This window comes from Otolemur garnettii, unplaced genomic scaffold (genome assembly GCF_000181295.1).
Source record: "Otolemur garnettii isolate 467f Iridium unplaced genomic scaffold, OtoGar3 scaffold00038, whole genome shotgun sequence".
In the NCBI taxonomy this organism is placed as follows: Eukaryota; Metazoa; Chordata; class Mammalia; order Primates; family Galagidae; genus Otolemur; species Otolemur garnettii.
The window spans coordinates 640,738-652,570 of record NW_003852433.1 but is presented as its reverse complement, the minus strand read 5'-3'; the positions used below and the strand labels follow the sequence as shown (position 1 = coordinate 652,570).

Here is an 11,833-nt window from a genome sequence, read left to right as displayed (position 1 = left end):
AAAAAAAAAAAAAAAAAAAAGAAAAGAAAAGAAGTGCACAGAACCAACTATGAAGCACTCTCACCACAAAGAATTAAAGCTAAATCTAACCAAGCTGTGAGAACTAGCTTTCAGTTTACAGGAAACTCAGGAAACAGAAGTACAATTTAAATGGTACCATTAAGAAGCAAACAGAAAAAACCAGAATATGGACCATTCTATAACACAAGAGACCCAGTTTCTTCAATAATTACCTCTGTGTGTGCATGGTGCATGTGTGCAGAAGGTGGAACAGGAGCTGTTTTCAATGAAAAGAAGTATTATTACCAATTACAAGAACGATATTTATAACTAACCTAAAAAGTAAAAGGGCAGTTTTAAGTGAATGTGAAAAATGTGACTAAAGAGTTAGTATTAGAATCTTCTAAGAATTGTCATGAATTTTATCGTTTGGGATATAGGCATTGAGATTGTGTGAGGAAAGCATTCATATTTTTCAAAGATGCATATGAAATGCTACGAGTGGTTTGCTAAAACATATAGAAGTTCATTATTCTACTCTACTTTTGTGTATGTTGAAAACTGTTTTAAACAAACAATTTTGCATAAGAGCTTTCATTCATCAGACAGCTGCTGAGAACCAACGGTTGTGTTAAGGGCTTTGAGTACACCATTGCGTACTGAATCCTCACAGTGGCCTATGGGCAGATACTATTGGTGTCTCCACCTTTATAGATAAGAAAACTAATGGCATTCCCACCCTTCTGGGGTGTGGCAAACAGGTCTGCCCATGGCCCATTATCTCAGCAAAGTCTCAGAGGCAGGGTAAATGAAAGACTTCCACATTTTTCGTTTCGCAAAACATTTTCACACGTCAGTGGCAGCACACATTGGAGGGCAGTGTCCAACCCTGTGCTGCCAATGCAGCAGTGAGCAGGGGGACTTGGGAAGGTATGAGAAGAGAGGAAAGGGGTTGACAGGCAGGGGACAGAGGGTGGGAAGAGCACCAAGAGAACCAGGAAGCAACAGCAGGAGGGGGCAGAAGGGACGGTGCGTGGAGAGAATGAGGCGCTGACCCACGGGGTCAAAGAGGAGCAGCGAACAGACAAGAAAGGCAAAGAGGAAGCCGGGAGCGGGAAGGGGACCCAGGCAAGGCAACCAGAGCACCAGGCCAAATTCCCCTGGCCACAGCCCACTCTCCCCCAAGCCCTAATGCCAGGCAAAGTGAAAAGGCTACAAAGGAACGAAAAAAGAGGGTGCACACAGACATGGCACGCAGACCGCTGTCAGGGCGGTTACAGGCGGGGGCTTGTCCTCTCTCCCTCAGCCTCCCATCAGTCGCTGTTGGTCCTCAGCTTCTCCAGACTGGCTCCAAACTCACAAATTAGAGAGAAGGAAAGAAGGAATTATTTATTGAAACAATTTTTAATTTTGTCAGCTTAACTGCGATAGAACTCGCAGCCCATCAGTGCCCAAAGAGGCTGATGCTGGAGAGAGATCTGTGCAGCTACAGACAAGGCCCAGGCCTGCACTAGCACCAGTGGCCATTCAGTCAAAGGCACCCAGAGCCAGGGGTAGCTAAGGTTTGAATCCAAACAATGGAAAACTCCGTTTGTGGGAGCTGTATGTGTTGGGGGGGGGGGTAGCACACAGGAAAAGAGTTACAGAAGGAGAGCGAGAAACAGAAAACACAAAGGAAGAAAGAATCACTGATGCATCTCAGGAACTGGAAGGAGAGCCGCCGGGGAAAGCAGGTTGACCACAATCTTCCAGTTAGGTCCTAGCAGTAGGGAAGCACTCACGTCGTGTTAAAAAAAGTCCTTCCGTTGATAGCACATTATTCATAACAGCCACAAAGCAGAAACAGCCCGATGCCCACCACCTGGCAAAGGGGTAAACAAAATGCAGGGCATCCATGCAGTGGAGTTACTCAGCTATAAAAAGGAGTGAGGGTCTGATTCACAGCACAACCAGGACGGACCTTGAAGACAGGATGAGAAACGTCAACACACAGCTGCTGGTACTTGATTCCCTCTATGTGGAATATCCAACACAGGGAAATCCATAGGAAAAAACAGAGAGTACTGGTTGCCGGGGCTGGGGGAGGGGAAAACAGGGCATGAGTGACAGCTAGTGGGTACTGAGTTTCTTTCTAAAATACTTTATAAACATATTCTAAAACACCATGCAGATGGTTGCACAACTCTTGTGAATACGCTAAAAGTCACTGTAAAAAAGTAAAACTGTTTACTTTCTTTCTTTGTTTTTTTTTTTTGAGACAGAGTCTCACTATGTTGCCCTCGGTAGAGTGCTATGATGTCATAGCTCACAGCAACCTCAGACTTTTGGACTCAAGTGATTATCTTGCCTCAGGCTCCCAAGTAGCTGGGACTACAGGCGACCACCACAATGCCTGTCTATTTTTAAAGATGAGGGTCTCGCTCTTAGGCTGGTCTTGAACTGGTGAGCTCAGGCAATCTACCCACCTCAGCCTCTCAGAGTGCTAGGATTACAGGTGTGAGCCACAGCACCTAGCCTGTTTACTTTCGATGGGTTGATTGTATGCTATGCGAAATACATCTCAACGAAGCTGTAAAAAAATAAATTTAAAACGTTTTAACAATAAATAGATAAATGGTTCCTGTTTCCCATCTCTCCCAAAGATAGGGAATTTCTCTCTCTTGTTCTTATGAGTTTTGTTTTCTGGTTTTTAGTATAAAATCAAAAGCAAAAGAAATTATTTATGTAAATGAGAGTCAAACAAACACAACACAAATAATGAGAAGCAGCGATAACTAATGAAAGAAAAGCCAAGCCCTTTTAAGTTATCCGTTTGCCAGTCAAATCCTGAGGAGCAGGACAGAACATCTCTGCGTGGCAGAGGCCCTTAGCTTTCCACACATTTTCCTGCAGCCCACTCAGGCTACACAGCATCTGCCTCTCCAATTCTCTTTAGTCACCTTTCTACCATGTCCTTCATGGGTCACCCAGAAAGGAATACTTACAGAATACCACCGTAATAAACTGGCTAATTTTTGTAAACTAGATAATAAAAGTGCTTTATAAAAAGCCAAAGACTTCAGGGGAGGGGGGAGGATGAGGGGAGGGAGGGTGTTTGGTGGGACCACACCTATGGTTCGTCTTACAAGAGTACATGTGAATCTTTCTAAATGTAGAATATAAATGTCTTAACACAATAACTAAGAGGATGCCACGAAGGCTATGTTAACCAGTTTGATGAAAGTATTTCAAATTGTATATAAAACACTGTACCCCATGACTGCATTAATATACACAGTTATGATTTAATAAAAATAAATAAATAAAAAGCCAAAGACTTTATATAAGACTCTTCCCTGAAAAATCCTGTCTGGTTCCTACTGGCTGATCCTCTCCATGTTACACTTGCTCTTCCTTTGCGACAGTCTTTGAAGAATGAGTAGGAGAACTGGAATCAGAGGGAGTCACTTCATCTCCCTGTGTCCCCATCTCCTCATCTGTAAATGAAGGGCTGGCGGGAATTGCAGTACCTCACAAGATACTCCGCCCCCAAGGGCTCTGTCAACCGTGTAAGATTGTGGAAGCAGCTACATACACAAATAGAGTTCTAGGGAACTTTAATTTCTTGGAATTTTAATGAAGTGATTTTCTTAGCAATAAAATAATTTAAAAACTACAAAGCATCTCAGCAATTATGGGAGGGAAGCAAGGTGCAAAGGAAGGAGAAGCGTGTCCTGTTTTCTTACATTCAATGACACTGATTTCATGTAAAAACCCTAGAATTGCCCATTTATCTCGTCACGATGGGCGTACTGACACTATGGCTAGCCGCCAGATCAAAGGATGACTCTTACCCTGGATGAGAATTAAACATTATTTAGCAAATTTATGGACAGCAGGAACTAGTTTTTTGAGAATGAAAAAGAACAACAACAAAAAAAAAGTGAAAAAAGAACATGGAATACAGCTTTCCATCACCTCTATAAAAACTGTCAGCTTTTTAGAAGGCAGATGAGAATATAATACCTTATATGTCTTCTTAGACCTGGAAACTAAGGCAATTCCTATGCAATTCTAATTTCCTCAGGCACTAACTGCTAGGTAACTGCAAAGCACAGCACATCTGCACTGGCCAAGACCAGCTCTGGCCAGATCTGGGCCTCAGCCAGTGAGAGATGGGTCCCTAGCCCATAGGTACATATCTGTGGGTCACTAAGGAAGTTTTGAGACAGAAAGTGTTATGATCCATTATTTCACTTCCAAAAAACACAGACAATAGCAACCTTTGTGATTCCCTCATGCGAGTTTTCACTTGCTCGGCTTATTGTGTTGCTGGGAGGGCTTCATTTGTTTCCATCTGTGTGGATTTTGTTTCTTGATTTTTGTGTATCTCAAAACTTCCATAATGACCCACATGTATAATGGGGCCAGGCAGTCCTTGTTACCTGTTGAGCAGACACTCTTATTCCTGAAGCTACACAATAAAAATAATCAGCATGGTCCTGCTCATAAAGAAAGGCACACAAAACCCATAAACCCATGAAAATCAATGACATCAAATAATCCAGCCCCAGGCCCTGGAAAGAAATAGCTTCCTTCCAGGAAGAGTGAAATAGTGTTTATGAAGATACATGCCAACTCCCTGTGGCCACGGGAGGCACACGGCAGTGTGAGAAGCTGAAGGGGGGCTCCAACCACACATATTTTAATTACCCAGTACCGAACCTTTTGATTTGGGCAACCCCAAACCACTGTAAAACCCAGGCTTGCACTGGTCTGTTTCCCAATAGCTTACTCCTAAGATTATATTACTAGGAATATGAATCATCACTATGCACTTCATTAACTATACAGAACGTCCTTCATTCCCAGCTGTGGCTATAAAGGATATAAAGCATTAGGGGGCTGCATTCACACAGTGCTGTAGTGTCACCCAATTTCACTACTGAAATGACAGTACAGAAACTGAGCAAGCTGTACTTACCGATTTTCTGATGGAAAATCTTGTCAAAGGTTATTTCATTTCTCTCCTCAAGATACTTCTGCATCACACTCCGGATACTGAAAGGGAAGAGTGACACATGTTTAGCAACAGAGTCTGCATCATAAGTGTCCCCAGAATGACAAAGATACAGATGCCTTGACTCAAGGACATCAACTTTATGAGAGACATCCTCGTGCCGACCCCTGTAAGCTGGAAACTCCATAGCGTCAGCCACTGCCCGCTCTGCAACACAAGGCCAACCTGACTTGTAGAGACTGGACTACAGAATAACTCAAGGACTTTGAAAATCCACCATCAATACAATCACTCTCCAAAACAGGCACACACCTCACACACTCACACACACAGCACCATACACACACATACCCCCCCCAACACACACACACGAAAGATTCCCCTAATCAATTAATAAGCTTTGTTCTATAACAAAGGTCAAAGTTCCCTTAACACATGACGGATATTCAAAAAATCATATCTCTATACACCAATAATAAACAATGAGAAAACATAATTAGAAGGGAGACCTAAATTGCAATAACATACGAAAACACCAAATACCTTGAAATTATTTTTCCAAATTATGGATAAGATCTTTGTTGGGAAAATTGCAAATTATAAAGAAAGACATTAAGAAGATCTAAATAAATGGAAAAGTATGCCACAGTTATGAACAGAAAGATTTAATATTGTAAAAATGGAAAGTTTACCCAAATTTATCTATAAAACCAATATAATTCCCATCAGTATCCTGACAGGGTTTTTCACAGAACATAGAAAACAGACAAGCTCTTTCTAAAATGCATAGGAAACAGTCAGGCATAGTGGCTGGCTCCTACAATCCCAGCAACTTGGGAGGCTGAGTCAGGAGGACTGCTTGAGCTCAGGAGTTCAAGGCTGCAGTGAACTATGTTCACTCCACTATACTCCAGTTGGATTGACCTTATCTCTAAAATGAATTAAGTAATTAATACACACATAAATAAATAAAATTGTATTATGCAAAACACCACCAGATCAAGAACAGCCAAAATGCCTCTAAAAAAGAGAATAAAGATATGGGGGTTTATTATGATCCCAAAATAATTAGGATAAACAAACTGATGAAGGAAAGGAATAGAGAGCACAGAAACAGCCGCACATACGTGGAACTTTGATATGTGATAGCAGCTGCAAACCAGAAAAATGGGGAAAGGATGAATTAGTCAGTCAGTGAACCCAAAAAGTGACTGTTCTGATGCAAAAAGCATACAATTGAATCTCCATTGTCCACTGATGGTCAAAGTGAATAATTTGGCATTATCGTTATTTTTACTTTTTAAAGCAAACTACATGAAGTATAACTTGTAGGCCATTAAATGCATACTTAAGTGTATCATCAGATAAGTTTCTGACCAATGTATATACCCATGTAACTTTTATCTTAATCGAAATACAGAATATTTCTATCACCCCAGGAAGTATCCCTTTACAATCAGGATCTCCATATTCTGGAATCTAAGCCACTGTTGATCTGCTTTCTGTCAGCATAGATTACATGCTTCAGTTCCAGAATGTTACATAAAATTACACAATATGTTGTCTACTGTGTGTGGCTTCTTTCACTTGACATAGGAAAGCTTCATCCATATTGCTATGTGCGTTAAATATTTAATTCCTTTCTATTGCCAAATACGATGCCATTGTATGAATATTTCACAATTTGTTCACCCATCCATTAGTTGATAAAACAATACCTATATATTGTCTTTTGGGGCACAGGTTTTCATTTTTGATGAATAAATACCAAGAAATAAAATTGTTAGTCATGCGGTCAATTATAGCATATATGAAAACCTTCAGAACTACACTCCAAAGAGGCTATACCATTTCACACTCCCACCACGAAGGATAGTTCCAGTCTCTCCACATCGTTTTCAATACTTGTGTTGTAAAACTTTTTAATTCTTAGCCACTCTGTTGGGTACACAGCGGCATCTTATTTTACACAGCTTGCATTTCCCTAATGAACATGTTGAGCATGTTTGGACGTGATTATTGGAATCTGCATATCTTCTTTTGTGAGGTATGTAGACACATCTTTTGCCTAATCGCATGGTTTGTCTTATTACTCAATTGTAAAACTCCTTTACTTAGCCTGGAAATAACTCCTATGTCAAATTTATGTGAGGCTAATATTTTCTCCCAGGTGGCACCTTGACTCTTCATTTTCTTCAGAGTCCTTCTAAGAGAAGTATTTAATGGATGAATTCCAATTTGTTGATATTTCTTTAATGAACAATCTGGGCTAAAAAAATCTTTCACACCAAGATCACGAAGGTCTTAATCTATATTTTTCCTTTAGAAGTGTTAAAATTTTCACTTTTGTGCTTAGGTCTAATATCCATTTCAAGTAAATTTTTGCATTGCGTATAGCACAAGGTAGGAATCAAAGTTCTTTTTTTTTCCTTGTGACACCTAACGCCTGTTGAAATACTGTGTTATCTGTGCCCCTGCTGATTCTATCTTTGGACCATCCTACTGCATTGATCTATATGACTATTCTTATACAAATACTATATTGTCTCAGTTGCTCTTTTCTAACTTAAGAATTTAGATCCAGGTGGTGCCTGTGACTCAAGAAGTAGGGCGCCAGCCCCATATACTGGAGGTGGTGGGTTCAAACCCAGCCCTGGCCAAAAACTGGAAAAAAAAAAAAAAAGAATTTAGATCCAGAAGTTAAATCCAAAAAAAAAAAATTAAACTTTAAAAATAACCATTTAAAGTCATAAAATTCCCTCTAGAGATTGATTTAACTGCATCTCACAGATATTGATACTTTCCATTTTCATTTTCATCCAATTCTAATTATTTTCCAGTTTCCCTTGAGATTTCTTCCCTGACCTGTGAGTTATTTAGAACAGTGCTGCTTCATTTCTAAATACTGGGAGATTTTCAGTTCTCTTTTTCTTACTAAATTTTAGTTAATTCTTTAGTGGTCAGATAACATATTTTGAATGATTCAGTCAAGATTTGTTGGTAATTGTTTCACTGCCTACAAAATGATCTATCTTGCTGAGTATTTTATGTGCACTTAAACATAATATATAGGCTGTTTGTTGGACGAGGTGATCTATAAACATCAACTGGGTCAACTGGGTTAACAGTGTTGCTTAGATTTCCTATATACTTATTGACTTTCTGTCTACTTTTTCTATAAATTACTGAAAGGGAAGTATTAAAATCTTAAACTATATTTAACAGCTTTGTTAAGTCCATGAACATTTAAGATTGTTATACTTCTTGGATAAAATAACTCCATTATCATTATAAAATGTATTTAATGTCTGTTTATAATCTTTAAGTCTATTTCACCAGGTATAAATGAAGTCATTCGACCTGTTTTTGGTTCGTGTTTATATGGCATTACCCCGGTCTATCTTTTTTAAGTATTTATGTTTTCATAAAGTAAGTTTCTAGTTCACAGTATACAGTCGTCCCAAAACATCCATGGGGGATTGGTTCCAGGACCCGTTCAGATACCAGAATCCACACATGCTTGAGTCCCTTTTATAAAATAGTGTAGTATTTGCATACAATTTAGGCACAGCTTCCCACATACTTTAAGCAGTGGTTCTCAACCTGTGGGTCGCAACCCCTTTTTAACAATGAAAATACATTGCAGCATTAGAAAGGTTGAAACACTGACTTTAAGTCATCTCTAGATTATTTACAATACCTAATAAAATAGAAATGCTATATAAATTATTGTTGTATGTTATACTATATTAGTTTTTTATTTGCATTTTTGTTGTAGTGTTAATTTTTATTGTTTCTCTTTTATTTTTTTCAAATACAGTAGAACCTCTATAGTTGGCCCCCCCCCTCTAATTTTCATAGACTGGACATGCACATGTACTCAGGGAAGTTTCTTATGTTGACCCCTCTTTATGTGGACCCGTTTATTATAGTCCCTTGAGTGACCACTTACAGAGGTCACTTACAGAGGTGCTATTATAGTTTTGATCCATGTTGGATTAATCCAAAGATGCAGAATCAGCAGATACCAAGGGCCAACCATATAACTGAATCTTGCTTTTTATCTTATTTGATGGTCTCTGCCTTTTAATTGAAATATTTAAACAATTGGCACCTAAATTATAGATATGGTTGGGTTTAAATCTATTAACTTGCTATTTGTTTTATATTTTCCCATCTGTTCTTTCTCTCTCTTATGGCTTTCTTGAGCTATAATTCACATAGCACATCACATGAATGCTAATGTACAGTTAGATGACTTTGACAAACTTAGGGCAACTTTCAATTCAATCAGTTTTAGAATACTTTCATAATGCCAAAAAGTTCCCTTGTGCCCATGGACAATCAATCTCTGAGCTCACCTCCCCCTCTGACCACTACTTACCTTACCTGCTATTTTTAAACTTCTTCCTTTCCTAGAAATTACATGTGAGTGGAATCACATACAATGTAGTCTTTTGTGCTTGGCTTTTTCTATTAGCATCATCTTTAAGAGGTGTGTCCAGCCTGCTGCTGAGCCATTCTTTTGTATTGCTGAGTAGAATGTATAGCTGAGTGTAATTCCATTACCTATTCACTATTCAGTGAACACCTGGATTATTTCCTTCATGGAGCTATTATGAATAATGCTTTTATGAACATCTACCAATAAGACCGTGCGGGATAGTTCTCTTAAGCAGATACAAGTAAGTGAATTAGCTAGATCATATGGTAACATGTTTTAAAACATTTTTTAAGGAAACTACCAAACTGGGGCGGCACCTGTGGCTCAAAGGAGTAGGGCGGCAGCCCATATGCCAGAGGTGGCAGGTTCAAACCCAGCCCCGGCCAAAAACTGCAAAAAAAAAAAAAAAGAAAGAAAAAGAAACTGCCAAACTGCCATTTTTGCTATACCATTTCACATTCTTAGCAGCAATACAGGAGAATTTTCATTTCTCCATGTTCTTGAACACACTTATTTTCAGACTATTTTAGGCTGTGAAATAGCATCTTGCTGTGGTTTTAATTTCCATTTCTCTAATAAGTAATGATACTAAGTATTTTTTCATGTGATAATTAGCCCTTTACATATCTTCTTTGTTAATATGTCTATTCAAATGTTTTGCCTAGACTGAACACAGATGCTCACATCTATAATTCTAGCACTTTAGGAGGCCGAGGTGGGAGGATTGCTTAAGCTTAGAAGTTTGAGGCCAGCCTGAGAAAGAGCAAGACCCCGTCTCTATAAAAAATAGAAAAATAAGCCAGGGATAGTGGCACACATTTGTAGTCTCAGCTATTCAGGAGGCTGAGGCAGAAAGATCATTTCAGCCCAGGGATTTGAAGTTGCTGTGGGCTATGATGCCACTGTACTCTAAATAGGGCAACAGAGCAAGACTCTATCCCAAAAAAATTTTTTAAAAAATGTTTTTTGCCTGTTCTAAGGAATGGTGTCTTAATATTTAATTGCAGGAGTTCTTTACATATTCTGGATACTGGATATAAGCTATTTATCACATATTGTCAAATATTTGTGATTTTCAAATATTTCTCAGAGTGTATAATTTATCTTTACACTTGCTTAGTGCTGTCTATAACAAAGGGTTTTAGATTTTAATTAAACCCAATATATAAATACTTTCCTTTCACAGACTCTGTTTTTGGTGTTAAATCTGAGAAAACTTTGCCTAATTCAAGGTCACAATGATTTTCACCTAGGTTTTCTTCTAGAAGTGGTATTATGTTAGGTCTAAAAATGAACTGTAATCCATTTTGAGTTACTTGGGAGTCTGGTGGGAGACAAATAGCTAAGGTTTTTGGTAGTTCCTTTCCATTTTTGCATATGGATATCCAATTGTTCCAGCACTATTTATGCCTACCATTTCCCCACTGAAATGCATTTTTTCAAAGTGAATTGACTTGAGAAATGAGGGTTTATTTCTCACTCTCCATCCCATTCCACGGTCTCTGCGTGCTCTCCACATGCCACTGTGGCACTGTATTGATGAGGGAGCGACATAGTAAGTTTTGAAATTAGCATAAGTCCTCTTTGTTCTTTTTCTCAAACCGTCTTGCCTGTTCTGGGTCCCTTACGTCTCCATACATATCTTAGGATCAACTTATCAATTTCTACAAAAACGACAGCTTGGGTTTCGATGGGAATTAGAGTGAAACCGTGGACCAATGTGGGGAGAACTGCCGCCCGTCCTTTCACCTGCACTTTGTTCCTGTTTTTCTTCTTCTTTAGCCTTCTTTGAAGATTGTTTTTTTATGATTCCATTTATCTTCTCTGCTAGTTTAACCCTTTTCTTTCTTGTTTATGGGGGTGCTCTAGAATTCACAATATACATCTTTCATTTATCATACTCTGCCTTCAAATAACATTTTACATTTCCATGTTCTGCCCCATCCTTTGTGACATTATGGTCATACACTTTATTTCTAGTATGTTATAGATCTCACAATGTATTTTTACTGTTTTTGCTTTAGACATGCAATATCTTTTAATGTAATTAAGAAAAATTGTATTTAGAGTCAACTGCCTTTTTATTATTTATGGGTGCTTTTCATTTTTTGTGGCGATCCAAATGTCATCTGATACATCCCATATACCTACCTCTTGCCTAACAGAATTCCTTGAACATCTTTTGTATAGCAGAGTAACCATCAATGAATTCTTTTAGCCCTTCATTGTCTAAAAAAGTATTTATTTTGTTTTCATTTTTTTAAAAGATATTTTTATTGGGTGTACAATCCTTCCTAGGCTGGAGGTTCAATTTTGTTTTGTTTTCTCTCAGCACTGATGTCACTCTGCTGTCTTCTGCTTACAGTTTATGTAAGAATCATGCTAGAATT

At 38.6% G+C, this 11,833-nt stretch overlaps 1 protein-coding gene across 1 annotated transcript in view; it reads right to left on the bottom strand.

Annotated features, from left to right (window-relative positions):
* Nucleotides 1-11,833, bottom strand: part of GRK3 (G protein-coupled receptor kinase 3) — a 143,048-nt gene that overhangs the window by 104,272 nt on the left and 26,943 nt on the right. Inside the window, exon 2 of the mRNA XM_003789835.3 lies at nt 4,964-5,040. Coding sequence (XP_003789883.1) covers nt 4,964-5,040 — 77 coding nt within the window. The remainder of the gene's footprint in view (nt 1-4,963; nt 5,041-11,833) is intronic.